Source organism: Anabrus simplex, chromosome 1, assembly GCF_040414725.1.
Source record: "Anabrus simplex isolate iqAnaSimp1 chromosome 1, ASM4041472v1, whole genome shotgun sequence".
NCBI lineage: Eukaryota > Metazoa > Arthropoda > Insecta > Orthoptera > Tettigoniidae > Anabrus > Anabrus simplex.
The window spans coordinates 1,496,568,395-1,496,595,321 of record NC_090265.1 but is presented as its reverse complement, the minus strand read 5'-3'; the positions used below and the strand labels follow the sequence as shown (position 1 = coordinate 1,496,595,321).

General features: G+C 39.0%; 1 protein-coding gene and 1 pseudogene across 2 annotated transcripts in view; one reads left to right on the top strand and one right to left on the bottom strand.

Annotated features, from left to right (window-relative positions):
* The window catches only part of LOC136858439 (transducin-like enhancer protein 4), a 660,561-nt gene that overhangs the window by 12,570 nt on the left and 621,064 nt on the right, over positions 1–26,927 (bottom strand). For both annotated transcript variants that reach the window (XM_067137982.2, XM_067137983.2), the window contains 2 exons: positions 16,632–16,811; positions 3,881–4,165 (listed from right to left, as the gene is read on the bottom strand). In XM_067137982.2, the coding sequence (XP_066994083.1) occupies positions 3,881–4,165; positions 16,632–16,811 (465 nt within the window). The remainder of the gene's footprint in view (positions 1–3,880; positions 4,166–16,631; positions 16,812–26,927) is intronic.
* LOC136858851 (uncharacterized) lies at positions 4,647–8,680 on the top strand (annotated as a pseudogene).

Below are 26,927 nucleotides of genomic sequence, written 5' to 3'. Positions count from 1 at the left end.
GCCTGAAGATCTTTATTACATTTTCCTTTTAGTTCCTTTAAAATGGTATCCATAACTGCTATGAATAGAAGAGGTGATAAGGCACTTCCCTGTTGTACTCCTTTGGTTGTATTGAACCATTCAGTGACCATCTCCAATTTTGACACAGCTTTTACAATTAGTATATAGTATTTGGATCTTCCTAATAAGGTACTCCGGTACACCCAGTTATCCTTGAACAGAGATCTCTTTAGGGCCATTTAGGAGCTTGTCAAAATACTGCCCCATTGTATCCGTGATATCTTTCATATTGCGAACTATATTCCCATCTGCTGTCTCCAGGGCTGTAATTGCTTCTTTATCTGATCTTTTACTTTTAACTATTCCATATATCATTTTCATATTCCCTTTACTGTCTTCTTCCAGTTTAGTTGTAAATTCTTTCCAACTTTTCTCTTTTTCTTCCCGTACAATTCTCTTGACTTCCAACTTTCCGTATCTATATTCCTTTGCCATCTCTTCCAATTTATTGTTGTCTATTTGGTCGCTGTTGATTCTTCAGTCAGACTTAGCCACATCAAGAAGTTTTTTGGCTTTATTCCTTTTAATTATGGCTTCTTTCACTTTATCATTCCACCAAGATGTTTTTTCTCTCTCACTCAATCAATCACTTAATCAAATTTGTGATGTATTGAATTGAATTAGGAGGATACACCCAATTTTTTACCTTTGTAAAGTGAAAACTGTCAATACGGAATGATTCTAATATCTTGTAGTGCACGATAGTGTTATGTGTGGTGTGTGAGTTGCAGGGATGTTGGGGACAAACACCCAGCCCCCAGACCACTGGAATTAACCAATGAAAGTTAAAATCCCCAACCCAGCCGAGAATCAAACCCGGAACCCTCTGAACCGAAGGCCAGTACACTGACCATTAAGCTAATGAGTCAGATGACAGAAAAATATTGTGCTCTTTTAATTGATCTGACAGTTAGTTTTAAGGACAATGCTAAGCAGCCATGTAGAATTAATATACAGAAGAAAATAATGATAGGTGCCAGAGGAACTATTTCAAAATTTTTAGTGGATACTTTTAAGTGTACAAAATTCATCTAAATTTAATATCATAAATACTGTATTTACTTTCGTATTAGGCCCCTTTTTTCCCACTTTTACAGCCAAAAAAAAAAAAAAAAAAAAAGGGGGATCCAATATGCTATAACCTCAAATTTTGTGCAGTGAACACATGACTTCTAGGCCATAAAGAGCTATAATTTGTACATGTAAACATTCTACATTGTCCTTTAACAAAACCTATGAATGTATTTAAGTTATACTGGCTATTTTCATTGGAAGGCAGTATTTCTAAATGTTAAAAGTCAATAAATGGTGAACATTACTTTCAGGCCTATATATAAAATTAATATAATCCGTTTTAGTTACACATATCACATCATTTGTTCCTCTGATGAGTTCGACGTCAGGAAGGGCCGGACTTAAAAACTTGCTACAAAGATTTGTCTCACTCCATACTCGACCCCATAGAGAAAAGGGGTAAGGGGTAAGGGTATCGTATTGTCACAATATGCAATATTGATACAAAATAACTCAATGGCCAGTCTTTTGTCTCTGTCATTTGAGCAGCAGGCCTACTACACAGTAAACCTGATCACTGCTTTTATTTTAATTGTCTTGCGCCGCTAACTTCCCTGCTACCAGTGTGCCGTCATTCCAAGTGACGTCATCTTCACTGCCACCTCGTCAGCCATGCACTGCAACTGCAATCGAGACAGAGCATTCGAGGTCGCGTCTTTTTGAACCTTTTAAAAATAGTTTTGTTCCCGACTGTAGAGTACAAACTGTGTGAAGCTATTCCCAAATGGTTTCTGGAGATAGTCCCTGATATCCCCAGCTGGTGTATTTGTAGCAGAAGCAGCCACTCCTTCTGAATAAAGCCATGTTGTTGAAAGCGTGCCAAACCACCAAGTGATAACTAGGGTATGTTACGAGTTGTATTTCCGAATGTAATACATAGTGACTGGAAGCATTCTTTTGATAACTGCAGCTGTTGAAAGTCACACCCTTATTTTTAAGTATATTTCATGCTTATTTCTCTACATTTATCACATCAGGATTTACCTAAACAGCTGTAAATGAGATAAGAGAGACCGCATTGTTTAGGTTGTTTCCAAGACAGAAAGAATAGAAATAAATATCCATAAAAGCGGCAAACTTTTCTGTTATCTACAGGTGTGGCGGTAATGCGTTTTATTATCATAAAGTTTAATTTTGTACGTTCGTTGTCTCCCATTTCTTATTAACGCATACCCTAGTATGTTTTGTTTGGCGTCTCCAAAAATCATTGAAAGTAAGTGGGGACATAAAGAAATTAATATTATTATTTGTTAGGTATCTTGGTGAGTAAAACAATTGTAATTGGATTGTTTTTATCATGTTTTAAACCTACTTCTCTTAAAAAAAAAACCTATACTGGCCCGAGTTACGAGATATTAAACGATCACTTTGTTAATGATCTCGCCTGCCTATATTAATAGGCCTAGCAACAACCATGAATATTTCTTAACTAATGTACACTCGTTTCCTCATACCGAGGTGGTGTTGCTCTTTTTTAGACAGGCCCCCAGGGGAGTTGCATGTACTATTTTTAGCACAAATCAACCTTCCTGCCATTCGTAAATCTCTGGCAATACGGTATGGGGAATCGAAGTCAGGCTCCTGAGAATGGCAGCTAATTGTGCTAACCATTACGCTGGCGGACATTCTTAACTATAAAACACAGACATATATACATGACCGATGCGTGCTTGCGATACACAGGTCAGACACGGAACTGTTCACCTATTTGTGCGACGTCATCACAGCTGCAGTAGGCCTACGCTACGGAGGCAGACATTTCTTAACTACGAAACACAGATGTACCGCATGACCGCGTGTTTTACTTGCGCGAGTCATACGGACGAAACTATTCACAAATTCATGTGATGTCATCAGAGCTGCATAAGACTTGTAGCTGCTTCAAAGCGGAATCGTCGTTCTTTGATGAATTATGTTGGGGGGTCTTGTACGCGAGTTTTATTTTTTCATTTTTTCTTCTCGAAAAGCCAAGGGGGTTGTAATATGCGAGGGGTCTAATACATGAGTAAATACAGTAGTTATAATTGCACTGATAGGTTCCATATAATTAATGTGAAACTACTTATACTGTCACTGGTGAGATATTGCCACAGTAATTAACGCTGAAATGTATAGTTTCAATTTATGTAGTTCATTATTATACTTTAACAACCAGCAACCTCTGGTGGAGGAAGTTGAATTAATTTACATCCTCCCCACACAATGGCCCAAAAATATACAATGTACACATGTATACATACTCAGAGAGAGAGCTACCAAACAAATATAGCCATAAAATGGGGACAAATGATAATTACTATTCCTTCATCTTCGTAATCACTTCCTCTGCTTTCACTTGTAATCACACAGTTCACTCTCCACATCCATGCAAAAGCAATTTATATGCAAATGATATATTTACATAATATTTTATTCCAACTTACCATTTAATATTTTTCTTTGTCATTATTTTTGCCACTCTCTGACCAATTCCCTTCTGCTGAAGGAAGCCTTGTAAACTGTTCCAATGTACTGTATTACATTTCTCCTTACCATAGCCTTACCACAATCTTCCTAGTCCTGACAATCCAATATTTCGTTTTTCTCTCTCATATACTGTATAATATATTATCTTTCCAATCTAAATTTTTCATCCTCCTCTCCTAAGAGTACTAACTTGTATCTAAAATCCAAACTTAACTGTCGACACAAAAGTACACTAAAGATCAATCTTTAATTTCAGAATAATTTGTAAAGTAATACATACCTCAACATTAGAGTTCTCCATACCAACAGCCAGCCATTCACCCGTCGGACAATAACCAAGAGAGAATATCTGAGATGTGAAATCATGCTGTTGCAACTGTCGACCCTCACGAAGGTCCCAGGATCGAACAGTGTTATCAAGACCACCAGTCCACAGTTTTGTACCATCTGCAGATATATCAATACACGAAGCACCATCTGTATGACCCTGAAACTGGCGTACTAATGTCTGATTGTGTAGATCCCATACAGCAATGTTTCCATCAGAACAGCAGCTGAAGCACACCTATAACAGATAATAATCATACACATAATTCAGATAACAATGTTAAGCTGAGCAAGGAACACATACAGGAAGAACAATGAACTGGGGCACTTCCTGCTTTGACCAGGACTGTTTCATACTCCCTCGTACTCATACCCACACTGGTCTTGCCTTCTCCCTACAGAAAAGAATGCTGTTTGTCCATTCATTCTTTAACATTCTACAGTACAATATGTGTGTTTATTGCATCTGCCATTGTAAGTCATTCTTTGCATTAATATTTCCTTATGAGCTTCATAACATTTCATCATCTCTACTGTTTTCTCTTTTTTGTAGATAACCTCACAGAGCTATATAGATATATGCAGATGATCTAAAAGTTTACAAAAACATGGTGAACTCCAGTGATAGCATTCAAAATTAGACTTGTGCTAGGACTGGGTAAATAGATGGAAACTGAAAATTAATGCTGAAAAATGTGTTAAAATGTCTATCTGCCTAAATGAACGTCTGCTTACACACAGGTATGAAATAAACAGCACTCTACTGAAGGCTGTTACTCAGGTCAAAGATCTTGGAATAATTTGTGATAGAAAATTAAATTTTTCTCTTCATATAGACCAAGTCAAATCCTGTGCCATGAGGTCTTTTGGACTTTAGTTCAAATTTAATGAAATTCATGACAAAACATTCTTAAATATATACAGTACTTCTGAACTTTTCTTCCTATCATTCATTTCTGCTCCCCTGTCTGATCTTCAGATGGCCCCATAAATATCAGTAAAATTAGCCACGTATTCTTATTCAATGCATTCATTGTGAAAGCCCTTAATTTCGAGCTGAGACAGTATAGTACCAAGCAAATTCTGTCATGTTTCAGTATCTTGGACCTGAGTAAACATCTACAGTACACGTGTATCTTCCTTGAAAGAACTGTTATTTCTTTTATCTGTTATTTCATTTTTAATGAATTTTTTAATATAACTTACCAAGGGAGAAGATCATTAAATTTCCAATTTCTTTGAAATCATTTTAAAAAAGGTTAGGGAAACAACATATAGGAAATCTGCCACCTGGGTGACTGCCCTAAATGCAGATCAATAGGGATAGATTAAGTCCCTTCTTTGTTAAATTTCACTGTTTGTTTTTTTACTGTTAATATTTTATATTGCTACACAGTCAACGTAAAACAGAGTACTTTGCATCTGTATCTGCTTACTAGGCCTCAGATTTTTATGACATGTTGTATTTTTATCCTGACTTAATTTTCCATTATTAAGTCAATTTAAGCACGTTTCGAACGTGTGTGAACAAGAAACACCAGTTTATATTGGTCATATAAATTTATATTTAGCCATACTTTAGTGTTAGGTCATATTTTGGCCAAATTATCGAATAAGAGCATACTCTTAATCACATTTATGTAGTGTTTAACATTTCACCATACATGAGTAGTTCAGGATAGTTTCAAGATACCTAAAGTAAAGTACCTACTCTGCTAGTACAAGGTCACGAAGTTTTGTTATAGATATCAGTAAAAAATATTTTAGTACTGATTGATATATTTTATTTTGTAAACTGTGCGAGGTGAAAATCAATCAATCAATCAATCAATCAATCAATATCTGCATTTAGGGCAGTAGCCCAGGTGACAGATTCCCTATCTGTTGTTTTCCTAGCCTTTTCCTAAATGATATCAAAGAAATTGGAAATTCATTGAACATCTCCCTTGGTAAGTTATTCCAATCCCTAACTCCCCTTCCTATAAATGAATATTTGCCCCAGTTTGTCCTCTTGAATTCCAACATTATTTTCATATTGTGATCTTTCCTACTTTTATAAACGCTGCTCAAACTTATTCGTCTACTAATGTCATTCCACGCCATCTCTCCGCTGACAGCTCGGAACATACCACTTAATGGAAATTCTAAGTTCCCATGGAGGGAATTAGATATTTTTCCACCAATAGAGCATATCAAAAATCAGGTCAAAAATTAGATGTATGGCTTTTCAGGCGTTTGCTCCATTAACCAGCGTTTCATCTTAGGTCTGACACTGAACACTAGAAAGTTCTAGTGTCAACACTAGAAAGTTCTAGTGCCAGACCTAAGACGAAATGCTGGTTAATAGAGCAAACGCCGGAAAAGCCATACATCTAATTTTTGATCGACATACCACTTAGTCGAGCAGCTCTCCTTCTTTCTCTCAATTCTCTCTAGCCCAAACTTTGCAACATTTTTGTAACGCTACTCTTTTGTCGGAAATCACCCAGAACAAATCGAGCTGCTTTTCTTTGGATTTTTTCCAGTTCTTGAATCAGGTAATCCTGGTGAGGGTCCCATACACTGGAACCATACTCTAGTTGGGGTCTTACCAGAGACTTATATGCCCTCTCCTTTACATCCTTACTACAACCCCTAAACACCCTCATAACCATGTGCAGAGATCTGTACCCTTTATTTACTATCCCATTTATGTGATTACCCTAGTGAAGATCTTTCCTTATATTAACACCTAGATACTTACAATGATCCCTAAAAGGAACTTTCACCCCATCAACGCAGTAATTAAAACTGAGAGGAATTTTCCTATTTGTGAAAATCACAACCCGACTTTTAACCCCGTTTATTAACATACAATTGCCTGCTGTCCATCTTACAACATTTTCGAGGTCACGTTGCAATTGCTAACAATCTTGTAACTTATTACTCTATAGAGAATAAAATCATCCGCAAAAAGCCTTACATCTTATTCCACTCCTTTACTCATATCATTTATACTGTATATTTAAGAAAACATAAAGGTCCGATAATACTGCCTTGAGGAATTCCCCTCTTAATTATTACAGGGTCAGATAAAGCTTCACCTACTCTAATTCTCTGAGATCTATTTTCTAGAAATATAGAAACCCATTCAGTCACTCTTTTGTCTAGTCCAATTGCACTCATTTTTGCCAGTGGTCTCCCATGATCCACCCTATGAAATGCTTTAGACAGGTCAATCGCGATGCAGTCCATTTGACCTCCTGAATCCAAGATATCTGCTATATCTTGCTGGAATCCTACAAGTTGAGCTTCAGTGGAATAACCTTTCCTAAAACCGAACTGCCTTCTATCGAACCAGTTATTAATTTCACAAACATGTCTAATGTAATCATAAAGAATGCCTTCCCAAAGCTTACACTGCAATACTGTTAAACACAAAAGGTGTGTAAAAAGGGAATTAGCAGCGAAAAACAGGCAACAATTGCTGTTTGAGAAACCACGCAACAGCTTCTTTATATTCGGCAGTGCATCTTCTCAGTTTTCTAAGGATCTCTGTGAAATGATGGTTTCATCAAACATTCTATATAAAGTAGAAGTACCTAGTTTCGAAAGTTCTTAGAGAAGTACAGGACTTCTCCCATCTGCTCCGAGTCCACATTCAGAAAGAACTATCTGACTTCCTGTTACGATGATACAATGAACAAAATAAAAAATAATGTGGGCAGTAACAAAATATGGGTGTCCATAGATGAAATCACCGACGTAGACGGTAGATATGTGGCAAATATTATTGAAAGCACCCTTAAAAATGACCTGCCTAGAGAAACATTTCTGTTGACGTGTGAGGTATTGGATAAGGTGGACAACTCCTCCATTGCTGCTGTTTTGGACACTGCAATGAATCTGTTGTAGCTAGGTAAAGTACAATGAGAGAATGTGCTCATCTTCGTAATGGACACTGCTCCATACATGGTAAAAGCAGTGAAAGGTCTTAAAATTTTGTATCCAAAAATGGTGCATGTAACGTGTCTTGCCATGCCCTACACAGAGTAGCTGAAGAGATCCAAGGGAACTACCCTGAGGTGGATAAATTCATTGCTAACACCAAGAAGATTCTTGTTAAGGCTCCACTTCATATTCAGAAATTTAAAGAAGAGGCACCATCAATACCCGTACCCCCTCAGCCTGTTTTAACACGTTGGGGAACCTGGTTTGGTGCTGTAAACTACTTTTGCACAAACTATAGTGAGACTAAGAAGATCTTCAGTGACTTTGACAAAAGTGATTCATCTGCAATAAAAAATGTACAAGAGTTGTTTTCATCCACCATGTGAAGAAACTTGGCCTACGTAATTTCAAATTTCTCTGCGATATCAAAATCTATCACTCGTCTTGAAACTGCTGACATGCAATTGTGTTGTGATGCACTAAGCAATGTGAAAGAGATTGAGAGTGAGTTATCAAAAGCTTAGGGTGAAGTAGCTGACAAGGTGAGGGAAAAATTATGAAGTATGCTTGAATGATATCCTGGATATACAACACTGTGTAAATTTGCTGACATTCTTTGCGGAAAAGAAGTGAAATTCATCTACAACGAACTGGAACTTTCCCCTAATAATTTCACTTTTTCAAGTATGCCCCTGTTATGTCATGCATAGCAGAAGGAAGTTTCTCCACATACAAGGCTCTACTTATTGACAACTAAGGATCCATCAAGTTTGACCATCTGAAATGGCATCTTGTCGTCCAGAGTAACTCTACTGAAAATTAAGGCTAAGAGAGGTATGAAAATTATTTCATCTGTAACTAACTGTTAAAAGTAAATAAAATTTGTGTTTAACGGTTTTATTCTTAGGTCATAATTTCTGGGTTTTAGGTCATATTTTGGTATTTTTAGGACATAAATGCATGCATACTTTAGGACATAAATGCATGCATATTTTAAGAGTTTTTAGGTCACAAATCCAAGCCCTACTGATTACTATTAAATTAAAAAAATAATAAAATTATTATTATTATTAACTTTATTGGCAACATTAAACCACTTTAGTCATTCCACGTTCACTTTCTCTTTGAAGGTTGTACTGTTTGGTTCTTGTGATCTGCCCAGTACTTTTTCATTCGTTCCAATCATAATTTCCTCAATTTGTCTTAAATCGCTATAGCCCTTCTATGTGTCATTTCTGCTGAAGTCCGGGTTTGATTTCGGGCTGGGTCGGGGATTTTAACCTTAATTGGTTAATTCCAATGGCTCAGGGGCTGGGTGTGTGTGCCGTCTTCAGCATTAGCATTCATCACAGGTAGGACCCCATTCTCATAGACGCGCAGGTCGCCTATACGGTGTCAACTCGAAGGACCTGCACCCGGCCTCTTCGGAGACCACACGTATAAAAAAAATTTAAAAATTGTGCTGAAAATTTATGAGTCTTACGAAGGGTGTTAATTTTATTTTTATTCTCTGCATCTGCTTATCGAGTCTAACTGCTTTGAGATCTTGCTGACTTTCATGGATCCGTTATTCTCCTGTCTTCTTTTCAAGATTTCTCATCACTAGTTGTCGTGAAATCTGGTTTTCTGGCAGTCGCAAGATGTGAAAGAAATAAGAGATTCTTTTCTGCTTCATTGTGCTGGTGACAGCCTCTATCTCTCAACAGTTTCTTTAGGAAGCTCCAGGCTCCTTCGGTCTGGTATTTTTTATATATGCAAGTTCAGGTTCTGATGATTCTTCTTTCAGTTTTGAGGAGCTGATCAGTTCTTTTGTTTCTACTTCGGAATAGGGTTTCACAGGTGTAAGTGGCTTTCAGGAGAGTTAAATTATTTTAGTGTTGGATCTTAGTGTCTATTGACAGGTGTTTCTTATTATATGTTCATTAGGTTAGAAATTGGGCTTTTGTTCATTTTGTTACTTCCACTTCACCATTTTTTTTCTCATTTAAGTTGTAAGTGATGATTTCTCCAAGATATTTAAATTGTAGAACTACATTAATTTTTTGATAATTTATGGAGACTTTACTTATGCTCAGGTGATTCACTGACATGACCTCAGTTTTCTCAAAGATATCTGAAATACTATTTTTAGAGTGATTTTTTGGAGACAGGTGATCTGGCCACAAATTTATTCCAAGTCAAGGGCTAAGAGAGCTAAATCGTCCACAATTCCCAGGCAGTTTGTTCTTATTGAGGGTTTTGCTCCAATTTTGATTGTAGGTGGGTTTTCCTTTAGCCAGCGTTTTATGATGTAATCGAGAGCCATACTGAATAGCAGCGGAGATAATCTGCCACCTTCTCTGACGCAAGCTTTATTATAAAAGCTTTTGACACTTCTCCCCTGAACTTTGCCTTGGAATTTGCGTTGGTTAAAGTTAGATTGATGATTTTTATTAATTTGGGATAAAGACCATATGAGCTGTATATACATATGAAGAAACATAAAAACCGAGCTCAATAGCTGCAGTCGCTTAATTGCGGTCAGTGTCCAGTATTCAGGAGGTAGTGGATTCGGGATTCGAACCCCACTGTCGGCAGCCCTGAAAATGGTTTTCCATGGTTTCCCATTTTCACACCAGGCACCAGCTTTCACACCAGCTTCTTCCTGCCCCATCATCGCCATAAGATCTGTCTGTGTCGGTGCGACGTAAAGCAACTTGAAAAAAAAAAAAAAAAAATTAAAAAGAACACCAAATCCAAGCAGTGTCTTAAAATGAGTAAATTGTTCACAGTTCAGTCCTCCAACTATTCCAGCTGGTATTTATGTAAACCATGAACCTACTACGCTGGCGTAGCAGGGGAGAGGCGATACTCCCTCGTGGCGCGTCCCAGGTGGCGGATAGGGGGGTCCTAACCGGCTTGCCGGCAGACTAGAAGGAAATAAAATACCTCTCGCAGACCAAACACATTACCCCCTGCGGGTGGGGGACACTCATGTAGAATACACCCGCGGTATCCCCTGCCTGTTGTAAGAGGCGACTATCAGGGGCCCAAGGGGCTTTCAACTTGGGAGTGTGGATTGGTGACCACGGGGCCCTTAGCTGAGTCTTGGCATTGCTTCCACTTACTTGTGCCAGACTCCTCACTTACGTCTATCCTGTCTGACCTACCTTGGTCAACTCTTGTTCTTTTCCGACCCCGACGGTATTAGAGCATTCGAGGCCTAGGGAGTCTTTAATTTTCACGCCCTTCGTAGCCCTTGCCTTTATTCGTCCGTTACTTCATTTTTCGAAGTGATGGATCCCTTCTTTCTTCTTCTTTTTCCCTCTCTTTACCCCCTGTGGGTGGGGGACGCAGACGAAAAATACACCCACGGTATCCCCTGCCAGTTGTGAGAGGCTACTAAAAAGGGCGACCAAGGGATGTTTGAATTAGAACCATGAAACTACTTTTGATTTGTACCGTCACGTGGGGAACACCATGGGTTGCCTGTACTTACGAGTGAGTGTTTGAGTCATCAGTCCATAGACTGATTTGATGCAGCTATCCTGTGCTAACCTTTTCATTTCTACGTAACTATTGCATCCTACATCTGCTCTAATCTGCTTGTCATATTCATACCTTGGTCTACCCCTACCGTTCTTACCACCTACACTTCCTTCAAAATCCAACTGAACAAGTCCTGGGTGTCTAAAGATGTGTCGTATCATTCTATCTCTTCTTAGCCAAATCGATCTTCTCTCACCAATTCGATTCAGTATATCTTCATTCATGATTCGATCTATCCATCTCACCTTCAGCATTCTTCTGTAACACCACATTTCAAAAGCTTCTATTGTCTTTCTTTCCGAGCTAGTTATCGTCCATGATTCACTTCCATACAATGCCACGCTCCACACGAAAGTCTTGAAAAACATCTTTCTAATTCCGATATCAATGTTTGAAGTGAGCAAATTTCTTTTCTTAAGAAAGCTCTTCCTTGCTTGTGCTAGTCTGCATTTTATGTCCTCCTTACTTCTGCCATCGTTAGTTATTTTACTACCCAAGTAGCAATATTCATCTACTTCCTTTAAGACTTCATTTCCTACATCACCTGCCTTCATTCGACTGCACTCCATTACTTTTGTTTTGGACTTATTTATTTTCATCTTGTACTCCTTACCCAAGACTTCGTCCATACCATTCAGCAACTTCGAGATCTTCTGCAGTCTCAGATAAAATAACAATATCATTGGCAAATCTCAAGGTTTTGATTTCCTCTCCTTGGACTGTAATTCCCTTTCCAAATTCCTCTTTGATTTCCTTTACTGCCTGTTCTAAGTAAACATTGAAAACGAGAAGGGACAAAATGCAGCCTTGCCTCTCTCCTTTCTGGATTGCTGCTTCTTTTTCAAAGCCCTCGATTCTTATCACTGCTGACTGATTTTTATACAGATTGTAGATAATTCTTCGTTCTCGGTATCTGATCCCTATCATCTTCAGAATCATAAATAGCTTGGTCCAATCAACATTACTGAATGCCTTTTCTAGATCTACGAATGCCATGTACATGGGCTTGTCCTTCTTGATTCGATCCTCTAAGATCAGACGTAAAGTCAGGATTGCTTCATGTGTTCCTACATTTTTTCTGAAGGCAAACTGATCTTCTCCCAACTCAGCTTCAACTTGTTTTTCCATTCTTCTGTAAATAATACGTGTTAAAATTTTGCAGGCATGAGATACTAAACTAATGGTGCGGTAGTTTTCACACCTGTCAGCACTGGCTGTCTTGGGAATAGGTATAACAACATTCTGCCGAAAATTGGATGGGACTTCTCCTGTTTCATACATCTTGCACACTAAATGAAATAACCTTGCCATGCTGGTTTCTCCTAAGGCAGTCAATAATTCAGAGGGAATGTCATCAATTCCAGGTGCCTTGTTCCTATTTAGGTCACTCACACCTCTGTCAAACTCTGACCTCAAAATTGGGTCTCCCATTTCATCAGCGTCAACAGCCTCTTCATGTTCCAGAACCAAATTATCAACATCTTCACCTTGATACAACTGTTGGATATGCTCCTGCCATCTTTCTTCTTTGTCTTCTTTCCCTAGAAGTGGCTTTCCATCTGAGCTCTTAATATTCATACACCTAGATTTCCTTTCTCCAAAGGTTTCCTTGATTTTCCTGTATGCAGCATCTGCCTTTCCCAGGACCATACAGCCTTCGACATCCTTGCACTTCTCCTTCAGTCATTCTTCCTTAGCTACCTTGCACTTTCTATTCACTTGATTCTTTAATCGCCTGTATTCTTTTCTGCCCTCTTCATTTCTAGCATTCTTGTATTTTCATCGTTCATCAATCAGGTCTAGTATCTCTTGAGTTATCCACTGATTCTTAGTTGATCTTTTCTTCCTTCCTAACATTTCTTCAGCAGCCCTACTGACTTCATTTTTCTGGACACTCTACTCTTCCTCTATAGTGTTTCCTTCAGCCTTTTCATTTAGTCCTTGTGCAACATGTTCCTTGAAACAATCCCTCACACTCTTTTCTTTCAACTTGTCTAGATCCCATCTTTTTGCATTCTTTCCTTTCTTCAATTTCTTCAACTTCAGATGGCATTTCATGATCAACAAGTTGTGGTCAGAGTCCACGTCTGCTCCTGGGAAAGTTTTGCAATCCAACACCTGGTTTCTGAATCTCTGCCTAATCATAATGAAGTCTGTTTGATACCTTCCAGTGTCTCCAGGTCTCGTCCACGTATACTGCCGTCGTTTGTGGTGTTTGAACCAAGTATTGGCAAGGACTAAATTATGATCAGTGCAGAATTCAACCAGCCGACTTCCTCTTTCGTTCCTTTGTCCCAATCCAAATTCTCCTACTGTGCTACCTTCTCTTCCTTGGCCTACCACTGCATTCCAGTCTCCCATCACAATTAGATTCTCGTCACCTTTTACATATTGTATTAAATCTTCTATCTCCTTATATATTCTTTCGATTTCTTCATCATCCGCTGAACTAGTAGGCATATAGCCCTGCACTATTGTGGTGGGCATTGGTTTGGTGTCTATCTTGACGACAATAATTCTTTCACTATGCTGGTTGTAGTAGCTTACCCGCTGCCCTATTTTCTTATTCATTATTAAACCAACTCCTGCATTTCCCCTGTTTGATTTTGTATTGATAATTCGGTAGTCGCCTGACCAAAAATCTTGTTCTTCCTGCCAACGTACTTCATTTATACCAACTACATCTAACTTTAGCCTATCCATCTCCCTTTTCAGATTCTCTAACCTATCACAACAATTCAAACTTCTAACATTCCACGCTCCGACTCGCAGAATGTCAGTATCCATCTTCCTGATGATCGCCCCCTCTCGTGTAGTCCCCACCCGGAGATCCGAATGGGGGACTAGTTTACCTCCAGAATATTTTACCCGGGAGGAAGCCATCATCAGTACATCATTCATACAGAGAGAGCTGCATGTCCTCGGGAGGTAGTTACGGCTGTAGTTTCCCATTGCTTTCAGCCGTGTAGCAGTATCAACACAGCTAAGCCATGTTGAGTATTATTACAAGGCCGTATCAGTCAATCATTTAGACTGCCGCCCTTGCAACTACCGAAAGGCTGCTACCCCCCTTTCAATGAACCATTCGTTAGTCTGGTCTCTCAACAGATACCCATCCGATATGGTTGCACCTGCGGCTCGGCTATCTGCATCATTGGGACACGCAAGCCTCCCCACCGCGGCAAGGTCACATGGTTCGCAGAGGAGGTACTTGCGAGTAGTACCACTATATTAGGTACAAAATAGGTTTGTGATTAGTAGCAGCAAGAGGGGGTTCTCCTGTGGGTTTCCAGTACCCAAGCGTCGTACCCATGTGACAAACACCGCGGGTCTGGGCGTTGCCTGTGAGTTGTACCACTATATGAGCGACACCGTGGATCTGCGTTGCCTGTGATTAGTACCCACTATGTGAGGAACACCACGGGATAGTACGAGTCCCTGTGGTTATTACACCTAGGTGAGGAAACTCATCGGTTTGCGTTGGCTATGTGTGGCGCCATTGTGTGAGAAACACCATAGGTTTGCGTTACCTATAAGAAGTACAATACTTGTGAGTAGTACCATCTTGTGTGAAACACTGTAAGTCTTTGCTACTTTTGATTAGTACCCCAACATGACAAATACCATGGTTCTACTTTACTCGTGACATGTACCATTCTGAGGGGCCTTAGACCTGGATTTTGGACCCCTTTAGACATCAAGCATCTTCGATTAAGGACTGTGCTTTATAAGTGGTCCCTTGGTCAGTTATACTATTATTTATGACTTTTTTGAGTCGGATCAACTGCTTTTTTGTTTGTTTCTTGTTTGTTTTTGTTTTTTTGGGTTCTTGTCCATCCATTCATTTTTCATGACATTTTGGTCAGTGGATTTTTTGAACTTTTTGTTGTCATTCCATTCGTACCATTAGGGGCCGATGATCTCGATGTTAGGCCCCTTTAAACAACAAGCATCATCATCATCATATTTATACACCGAGCTCGATATTTGCAGTCGCTTAAGTGCGGCCAGTATCCAGTATTCGGGAGATAGTAGGTTCGAACCCCACTGTCGGCAGCCCTGAAAATGGTTTTCCATGGTTTCCCATTTTCACACCAGGCAAATGCTGGGGCTGTACCTTAATTAAGGCCACGGCCGCTTCCTTCCAACTCCTAGCACTTTCCCGTCCCATCGTCGCCATAAGACCTATCTGTGTCGGTGCGACGTAAAGCAACTAGCATCATATTTATGTAAAGTATGAAGAGAAAACTAGGAAATAACATCCTGGACTTGGTTCAGAGCAGCAAAAGGCAACAGGACCTGATCTAGAATACAGAGATGAATGATGAGTGTAGGAGATATGATTAAAACACAGAAGAACCATACTTGTTGCACTTGGAATGGGGGAGAAATGACAACATGATGACAGCTATCAGAATTAACACTAGAATTTTAGAATTTAAAATTAAAAATTAAAATGCTGGGCTGAGTGGTTCAGACTGTTGAGGTGCTGGTCTTCTGACCCCAACTTTGCAGGTTTGATCCTGGCTGAGTCCAGTGGTATTTGAAGGTGCTCGAATACGTCAGCCTCATGTCGGTAGATTTACTGGCACGTAAAAGAACCGCGGGACTAAATTCTGGCACCTTGGCGTCTCAGAAAACCGAAAAAGTAGTTCGTTGGACGTAAAGCCAAAAACATTATTATTATTAGAATTCAAAATATGGATATTTCAGGTCCCTTGTCTGGTGCTAGTAAGTTTACTGCTTATTCCAAAAGAAAGATTATATATCAAGGCAACTGTAATCTCACCTTTGTCAGTTGTGCCTTGATACGAGGTGTGGGAGAGGCCAGATCCCAAACGCTCACGTTACTTGCTTCACCAGTAACAATGAGTGTTCTATCATTATCAAACAGGCAGTGACTTACCTAAGCAAGAATGCAAAAGATGTATACATAGTAGAGTAGAATGCTAAAAAAAAAAGTATGACATTGCATCACCAGTCAAAGGGTAATAAGAACACAGAGTGATCGCTAAATGTGTCATCGATCCTTACCCATCTTGAAAAAGTTAGTACAGTTACACAAATCTGAATTTGTCTGTGCTACAAAATGTCATCATATGTTAACAAAATATGTTTTCTATCTGATGGAATTAGAATGTAGAAACTGTAATACAGTAGTTCTTTATAATAATGTGTTGCACAGCTTCCTAGTTTGCTGCTTATTCCAAAAGAAAGATTATATATCAAGGCAACTGCAATCTCACCTTTGAATCCGGACTGATAGCTAGGGCGTAACAAGCTGGAGCACTCGATGTCAGTTCTGCCTTGATACGAGGTGTGGGAGAGGCCAGATCCCAAATGCTCAAGTTACTTGCTTCACCACCAACAATGAGTGTTCTACCATCTGGCAACAACTTCACAGATCGGATATAATTGTCCCGTTGCTGAAAATAAATACTCTTGTTATAAAAACATTTAAATTCTCAATTTCAAGGCTAACCACTTCTAGTAGAACAAACAATTAAGGGAACAGGAGTAATGCACACAATAGTGGATCCTTGCTCTGACTGCAGTACTGCAAGGTAAAATTTGTTAAGGTTTTCAATGTATAACACAGATCTGCCCACATAAAGGGCTCAAAATCTAAAATCTACTTGCCTCACAAGCATCAGGCACTCTGAAGATGTGAATTCAGTTCATGTTATAGGTCTTTTCTGCTCTGATGGCGAGCGGGAAGTGGGGTGCGGGCACTATGTCACTGCCCAATCAGACAAAAGATCACCTAGCGGTGGCGCTGAGAACTACTTAGTCGCCCGGGGAGTTTGCCGTGCTCACTTCGCTCTACGAACTGCTGTGTTGCTGAGTAGTCTTACTGTGTGTGTGTGCATATTACAAAGAGTTTGTTTGACGAGTTTGTTTTAAGATTATTCTTGTTTTATGAGTAATTCTTGCTGTGTCCTTTACTGCATTCTTCAATTAGCATGTTCGTGGCATGTGATGTGACATTAGTTTGTTTCTATTCTATTGTTCCCATTTGCATTGCCCTATGTTGTTGTTGTTGTATGTAATAACTGCACTATATATCTTATAATGGCAAAGAGGAGGGAGATAAGGAGCCAGGGTAGAAAAATGATCAGCAATGTTCATGAATATTTTCAAAAGGAAGCAGAAAATAATAAACCTTTAATGAGTGTGTATAAAGTGTAGCGGAGAGTGTCGGAAGCTTGTCAAGTTAGTATGCAAACCGTACAGCATATAGTAAAGGAAGGTAAAGACAGTACCCAGTCATTTGGTTCCATCTCATTTCAATCAAATCAAACTGTATAACAAAGGCAATCGACGGATTCCATAAAGATGTAATAAGCTCGTTGCTTTACGTCGCACCGACACAGATAGGTCTTATGGCGACGATGGGACAGGGAAGAGCTGGGAGTGGGAAGGAAGCGGCTGTGGCCTTAATTAAGGTACAGTCCCAGCATTTGCCTGGTGTGAAAATGGGAAACCACGGAAAACCATCTTCAGGGCTGCCGACAGTGGGGTTCAAACCTACTATCTCCCAAATACTGGATACTGGCCGCACTTAAGCGACTGCAGCTATCGAGCTCGGTAAAGATGTAATAAGAAGAACTCTCCTCAGTTATTACATAAAGGGTGAATACCCAACACTGTACAAATTACGTGGAGATTTAGAAAGAAAAATAAAATTTAAATGGGGAGTTACTTCATTGTGGAGGATACTTAAGTCTATGGGGTTCATGTATTTAAAGTCCGACTCGTTGGCTGAATCGTCAGCGTACTGGCCTTCGGTTCAGAGGGTCCCGGGTTCGATTCCCGGCCGGGTCGGGGATTTTAACCTCCATTGGTTAATTCCAATGGCCCGGGGGCTGGGTGTTTGTATGTCCCCAACATCCCTGCAACTCACACACCATACATAACACTATCCTCTACCACAATAACACGCAGTTACCTACAAATGGCAGATGCCGCCCACCCTCATCGGAGGGTCTGCCTTACAAGGGCTGCACTCGGCTAGAAATAGCCACACGAAATTATATTATTATGTATTTTAAAAAATGATGGGAGAAGATTTTTAATGGAGAGAATCGATATAGTAACAGCCAGGGTAAAGTTTTGAGAAAAATGCATCTTCTGAGGAATAAGGACCCTTCACCCCGTATATTTCACTTAGACGAGACTTACATTAATCAGAATTACGCTCCAATGAAAATCTGGCAAGATAAAGAGGGTATAGGAGGTTTAAAAGTTCCTGTGGGGAAAGGTGGACAAATTATTGTTTGTCACGTAGGTTCCAGTCACACTGGCTTTCTACAGGAATGTAAATTGGTTTTCAGGCCAAAGGTGAAATCGACCAGTGATGACTACCACACTGATATGAATGCTATGGATTTTTATGAGTGGCTTTTGAAGATTTTAGACGCTCTTGAAGAAAGCAACATCAAAGATATAATGGACATGTACCATTCAGTACAATTAGAACGAATCCCTACAACAAACACATGAAAAGCTGATATTATATCATGGTTATCTGCTAGGAATATTCCTCATGACAGCAATAACACCAGAGTCTGTTGTCTCTTGTGAAAATGTATGAAATTGATACACTTGCTGAGAGAAAGGGTCATACTGTTGTTTGCCTGCCACCCTATCAGTGTCATATATAACCCCATAGAGCTGATTTGGGGAAATGTTAAAACTGCTATAGGGAAAAGGAACAAAACATCCAAACTAGCTGACGTCCAATCTTTAATGGAAAAGGAGCTGGATAAAATAACTGAACAGGAGTGGAAGGCTTGTGTGTCACATGCTGAAAAATTTCAAGAGGACGATTACAAAAGAGACGTGATATTGGACGACCACGGCCACAGTGAGGACTCGACTGATGGGGATATTTCCGGTAACAGCTCTGGTTGCAATGACGAGCGTCGGAGTGCTGTAACACGGATACTTCAGCTGGAACAAGGCAAGGTAAAGTAAGATAATAAGAAAGTAAGAAAATGTGTTTTGTAACTCTGTACTTTTGAATGAATTGTTTTTCGGTCTGTTGCCAATGCACTTGTTATATGCATTATTAATTAACTCGTATCATACTACATCGAAGATATAATAAAACTCATCCACAGGCAATACTCGAACTATAACATACGAAGCTCTGTATTTCACAGTTATGTGGATTTGAACACAATTTTAACGCGCGCAGGCACTCCTGGCAACGCTGTAGTAGTGGGCTCTGTCTCTTTCCCTTAATGGCCTCTTGCATTGTGCTGGATTGCCTGCTTCCCCTGACAGCATGTAGGCCACCCGCCATCAGAGCAGAAAAGACCTAGTCACCACGAAAGCAAAATATAGAATGGTTGTTCTACGAGAAATTCACTTCCTTTCATAATGGAAAGTATTTTGTGGTGATTTTTTTTGTTTTGTTTTTTGCTAGTGGTTTTAACATTGCACTAATACACCAAAGGATTTTGACGATGCACAGATGGGAAAGGACTAGGATTGGGAAGGTAGCAACTGTGGCCTTAATTTGCCCAATGTGAAAATGGAAAACCACGGAAAACCATCTTCAGGGCTGCTGACAAAGGGATTCAATCTCACCATCTTCTGCTTGCAAGCGACCCTCTTGCTCGGTACATGATTTTAAGTAAATAAAAAAATGGAAAGACGTGATAAATGTATTTGCCCCTTTTCATATGTCTCAAATAAAAATATCATTCCAGTGTTGAGATCAGGGTTTCTATCATAATGTTGTTCAGAGAATCAAGACACTACAACACCATTGTAGAAGCAAGCGAGAAAAAGAACTCTTTCTGCCCTTCAAAACAAGTGAATGTAGTCTATCCAAGAATGGACACTGGTCCCATCTGACAGCAGTATGAAGGACTGTGATGTGACATTGTGTGGCATCTGGAGCAGCCTGCTGCAGGTCTTTCTAGATGATTCCCATGGGTGACCTGCACATCTGGGTATGTGGTGGTGGTGGGGGTGATGATGATGTAGGGACAGGGTCAACCCAGTGTCGGCACATAGCCTACTCCTATTGAATGATACCAAGGGGTCTGCGCAAGGCTTAATGTCTCCATCTGACAGATGAATTACTATCAACAGCGTAATATGCCCTCAATCCATACGAACACTGTGGAGAGGTTTGGAATTGAACCCAGGCTTTTGGCATACCATCTAGAGATTAGAAATTGTATACAATCACCTCTCTTACCCACGTATCATACTACATCGAAGATATAATAAAAGAATAAAAATAAAAAATGGTGACTTTTTTTCCGGGACTCTAATAGACCATGAAGACTTGACACCTTAATGATCGTGGCCACCTGACTGGCAGTGTAAGGGGTCGATTATCTTTAACAGAAGAAACACAGAAATATTTCTAGCATATGATGATATCACTAAGAAATCAAAGGCTGAGCGCTGCTCGGGCTCTGTATATGGCTGTAAATAAGAGAATCCAAGCAACACTTGGGCACGGTGTTCAATGTGTTAAACAACAGTTCCACTATAACTAATTAGAAATGTACAATGTTTGTGTCAAAATCAGAATAAGGCTCAGTTATGAAAACAGGTACTATAGACAAGAATCTTCAGTTGCAAGAAAACGTAACATCTCATTTGTACTGGAATAGCTTTCACCAACATATTCCAGTCATCAGTCGACATTCTGATGAATTTATTAACCTGCCTGCTTTCTTATCACGTATCAACTCTGATATCACTGATGACCTATTTCTGTGTAATATTCACAGTCTCTCTATGTAAATTCTTTAACTTGTGTTGTTCTTTTGCAATAAGCCTGTCAAGATCACAAATATCATGCATTTTATTCTTATTTCAGGCGGAGACATGATGTCAGTCAATTACTGCCTTCACGCAACACACTGGCTCGGGTCGAGGATAATTCCTCAGCTCTACCTCATGCATGCAGAAAGTATTAGTCGAATGAGACATTTGCTGGGCTTTAATCTGCCCCACCTCATATTTGCCTCTATAGTCTAGGTCAAATGAGAAGCTGTTTCCGTTGCAGTAATTTTTATGATGTAAATAAACACACCAATCTGCTGGAAAGGTGCTTGCAACCATTTTTTGGGACTCCGTGGGCATTTCGCTGGTGGATTTTCTTCATGAACAAAGGACAATTAATACAGCCTATTACTGTCACCTTTTGGATGAAGCAAAAGCTGCGTATCAAAACAAGCGCTGCCACCAACCAATCAGAAACGTCATTCTTCTCCATGACAATACAAGGCTGCACGCTCTGGTTTAACGCGGGAAAAACTGGAGGAGATTCACTGGTCACCTCCGGAAAGCCCTCTGTACAGTCCAGATTTATTGCCCTGTGACTATTATTTGTTTGGACCACTCAAACAAGACCTAGGAGGACAGCGGTTCGATGATGATGCAAGTGTAGAAGAGTTCGTGTGCAACTGACTCCACACACGCCCCTCTTCTTTCTATCAGCACAGTATCAAAAACTCACAAATCCAATGGAGAAATTGTGTATCGAAGGCAGAACACTATGTAGAAAAGTGATCTCTATATGTGTATTTTTTTTGGTTGATGCAATAAATTTTTTAAAAATTCCCATTTATATTTGATCCACCCTCACAGTAACTATGACACGAAGTGGACCTAGCTTTTTTATAAAAGTTTGAACACTTTTAATTGCATTATACTCTTATAAATATAACACTCCTTCCTCATGCAAATTTATTTTCAAAACCGAACAAGTGGCAATTAAACACAGTTCATTTATAACAGAATTATACATGAAAGAGAAACAACTTCATTAAAATAATAATTCTGTTACCGTATGTCTTCTTTTTCAGGTAGTTTATAAATTTCATTCAAAACTAGCTGATGTACCCGTGCTTCGCAACGGGATTCTCAGAAAGACTGACTTTGTGGTTTTCCTAACCTGAAATCAACATAGGTCATTACAAAAACGTAAGTATGAATGTAGTATGAATGCTATCATATAAAATACTCGATCAAATGGAAAGCCGCACGTTTTATCACTTTTAACGAACAGAGCTGCGGTTAGATTGCGATGCCAAGTTCCAGAGCTGGGATGACCAGGCCGCAGATTGCCATGAACACTCATCTGCCATTATTCCGCTAAATATGCACACTGTTCATTCCAATCAGTGCCTCAGAGTAGGGATTGAATAGCCCGAATGCTATGATGATCCAGTGTGTTACGTACCAGTTGTATCAGAAAATTTATAAACCAGGGGAATGGCATGCTAAAGAAGAAAGTTATCTAACTCCCCAGCTACTTCCCATCAATATTCAGACAGGCTGTTACACTCTGTCCGACTGGGCGAGTTGACCATGTGGTTAGCGGTGCACAGCTGTGAGCTTGCATCCGAGAGATAGTGGATTCGAACCCCATTGTCGGCAGCGCTGAAGATGGTATTCCGTAGTTTCCCACTTTCACACCAGTCAAATGCTGGGCCTGTACCTTAATTAAGGCCTAAGACACTCCTAGCCCTTTCCTATCCCATCGTCACCATAAAACCTATCTATGTTGGTGTAACGTAAATCAAATAAAAATACTCTGTACGCAGCAGTAATCCTATCTACCGGAGGTGAGGGGCAACAGAAGACACAAAGCACATAACGACAAACAATGGTCAATGTAATGTTATTGTTGATCAACTTTACAATGGCGAAAAATGAAAGTATCCTCCTATTCAATACATCATTGTAAAGTGAAAACCGTCAATACGGAATGATTCTAATATCTTGTAATTGTTGATCAATGTTATGAGCTTGCTATATTGTAGGCCTTCACATTTAGTTTTCTTTCAACTCTGTGATTTGTAAACCATAAATTGTAGTTTCTTATTCTCCGACTTTACATACCAATTTTCATTAAATGCTGTTTACCCATTTTCTCGTTACTCAGCGCTGATATGGACTTAGTAACAAAAATCCAAATTCATGAATATCTTTGTGATCATAGCCAGTACGGTAACAATGTATAAGACATGAATAATAGGAAATTTGATACTATATAACCTTAGTTATGTAGCATTCATCGAGTACACCTCTAATAACAAATATTTCAGAATTACATTTTAGGCCTTCCCCTAAACTACCATTTCACTCAGCGTGAATAAAATAATTTAAGCCTTGACTATAGCAACTTATTTCCTGACTTTGCATACCGATTTTCATCAATATAGGACTACTAATAACAACAATATTTGAGAATTAAATTTTAGGCCTTCCCCTAAACTACCATTTTTCTCAGTGTGAATACAATAATTGATAGCCTAGACTGTAGCAACTTATTCCCCAACTTTGCATACCCATTTTCTTTAAAATACGACCACTAATAACATAAATAGTTGAGAATTCAATTTTAGGCCTTCCCCTAAACTACCATTCACTCAGCGTGTAAAATGATTTATAGCCTAGATTGTAGAGGCTCATTCCCCGACTTCACATACCGATTTTCATTAGACCACTAATAACATAAATAGTTGAGAATTCAATATTAGGCCTGAGCAAAATGATTTATAGCCTAGATGGTAGAGGCTCACCCCCCGACTTCACATACCGATTTTCATTAAATTCTCTTCAACCGTTTTCTCGTGATGTGTGTACATACATACATACATACATACATACAGACAGACAGACAGAAATTACGGAAAAGTAAAAAGTGCCTTTTCTTGTTACTATGGACATGACCGATACAGAAATACCATTATTTTCAAATTCTGAGCAATGTACAGACAAAACTCTTATTTTATATATATAGATTAGTTTCAGCAGACTGAAGAACCTAACAGTTATAAATTAACTGACAAGGGAGTTAGCGCAAGCTGCGATCGCAATTGTAGTTGAGTTGTGGTTTGTATGAATATGTTTGAAGTGCTGATTATTAAAATGTATAAACTAAGTGACATCGCCAATTACACTGTAAGCTATGAAGTTTCTATATTCCGCTCACAATGGACCATACCTAACATTATATTGTGACTCTAGTAACCTTAGTCACCGTAAATATTTTTTTCTCTAGCTAATGCAGTTATTTGCAGTGTATGCTTATGCTTATGGTCGACACATGCTGTGTCGTACTGAAGGTCACCTGACGAAATGTCCGATATGACATCTAGGGGAACAAGACAGACATAACGCATAAGAGCCAGGAAACCAGTATAATAGTGACCCCTGTCTGTGTTGCATCAACCTCGGCAGTTAATCCGTCCGGTTGTGGTGTTACCAATTTCATAGCGAGTCACGTTACTTTCACTGTCAACGTAATTGTGTGATAATGAATCCTGCAAATATAGTGAGCATGATTGTTAGCCATTACAAACACCAAAGAAGATCCACAGAAATGACAGTAATGGAGAGAAATGCAGCTGCATTCATAATCAATGTGATAGATGAAACAGTGGCAATGAATGGTAATAATATGCATCACAAAAATACAATAGACTACCGTATATTGAGGAATATGAATACGCAGAAGAAGACATGTCTGATTGTACCAAATAAAATAATAAGCAAGTTATTCCACCTTTTCAATACAAATTAAATATTGTTTATTAAATAACATTTAATGGGACTAGTTTCGACCTATTTAAAGGTCATCTTCAGCCATATCACGTGTAGAACAAAGTATCTGAAACACAACTGTTTTAAAGATGGTCTTAAAACATATAAGTTTGACACTATGAATGACACTAAAATGAGATGGAGGAGCTCTGTTGTGGACTGTATTGCAAATAGAGGAGTCAATAGCAATAAAGTAATAGAAGAGGAATGGTGGAAAGATCGAGTAAGGTGGAGGGCTTCGGTATACTACCCTACCCAGAGAGAATCTGGAAAAGGGAATGGATGAAGAAGAGAGAAGAGACTATGAAAATTTGTTTATAGAATTTCCTGAAAACACATTTGTTGTAAGAAATTAGTTCACTTAGCTGTAGGAATATACAAGAAGAAGTCTTAAAATATTCTTCGTAGTATTCAAGAATGCAGATACAATTCAAGATTCACAGTCTTGATGAGATGTGGAAATAGGCATACGGTTGTTGTGGTGTTATTGTTCGTGAGCCAAGATGGTACCAAAGGACTTAGCTCTTATCACTGCAAAGAATATTTTAAGACTTCTTCTTCTCGTATATTCCTACAGCTAAGTGAACTAATTTCTTACAACAAATATGTTTTCAGGAAATTCTATAAACAATTTTTAATAGTGTCAAAATTATATGTTTTAAGACCATCTTTAAAACAAACTGTGTTTCAAATACTTTGTTCTACACGTGATATGGCTGAAGATGACCTTTAGATAGGTCGAAACTAGTCCCATTAAATGTTTATTTAATAAACAATATTTAATTTGTATTGAAAAGGTGGAATAACTCACTTATTATTTTATTTGGTTTAATCAAAGTTCAATATGGACCCATAAAATGAAATTCATTTCTCTAGTTGCCTAATTGTGAAAAAAAGTTATGAATGATCCAGAACCTGACAGTGAAGAAGAGTTGTTAAGAAGTGATGGAAGCCAATCATCTGCTTATCTGCCAAGCCCACTTAACAGGAAGAAGTGGGATGATACATCTTTTGAAAAGGCATAGGAGATAACTGCATTCCAGGATTCTGGGAAAACTAAAAGATTAAGCTTCAATACAGTGCAGAAACGGTACCGTATGGTGCAAGACATACAAAATCTACAATATTTACGTCACGTGGTGGAGAAAGGCCAGTGCTCAAAGCTTCACGTGCTTGACGAATATGTAGCTGAAAAATTCAGGTTTGTAAGAACTGTTCTAGGCGCTGATGTTCATGACAGGGATATTCGTACTTGGGGGTTAGAAAAAGGACTGGCTCGATTCACTGGATCTATCCATGGATGAGTTGCAAAGGTTAAATAGAGACACCCTCTTGGCTCACAAACAATAACAAAATGTGTAACCACTAAAACCTGGAATAAAGATGGTGACGTGAATGAAAGATGTAACGATTTTCACAATGAGGTTATGTCCTTAATGAACACCATGGAACGTATACAGATTTGTAATACCGATCAAAGTGGTATATGGAAAGAACTTCCACTCATCGCAAACTCTGTATTTCAAGGGAGAGAAGTTGGCAAGAAATTCGATATGGAGTGATCATGCAACAACTCATTTTTACACCATCCAACCGGTTACGTCGGCAAGTGGATACACGTTTCCAAAGATGCTGGTAATTTACCAGGAACCTATAGGTCAGTTTGGAATGTGAGTAGTGTAACACATGCCGAAACCGCAAAATCTGATTCAAGTTGCCTCGAAGTCCAGCCTAATCACGAAACAAATCCTGACACAATTCTTTCAAGATATACTGTTCAGTAGAGTTATGGTGTAGCAAGAATATTTATCTCGTGTTGACATGCAATAGTTGCAGTCTCCATATTGGAATGCCAGGCAGTTGTTTTTTTAAATGACGGCTTTGTTGATGTTTTTGGAGTGAAGTGTTTTATTTGTGGTACTGTGATTAAGGTTATGTGTGTATTAATTTGTAAATAG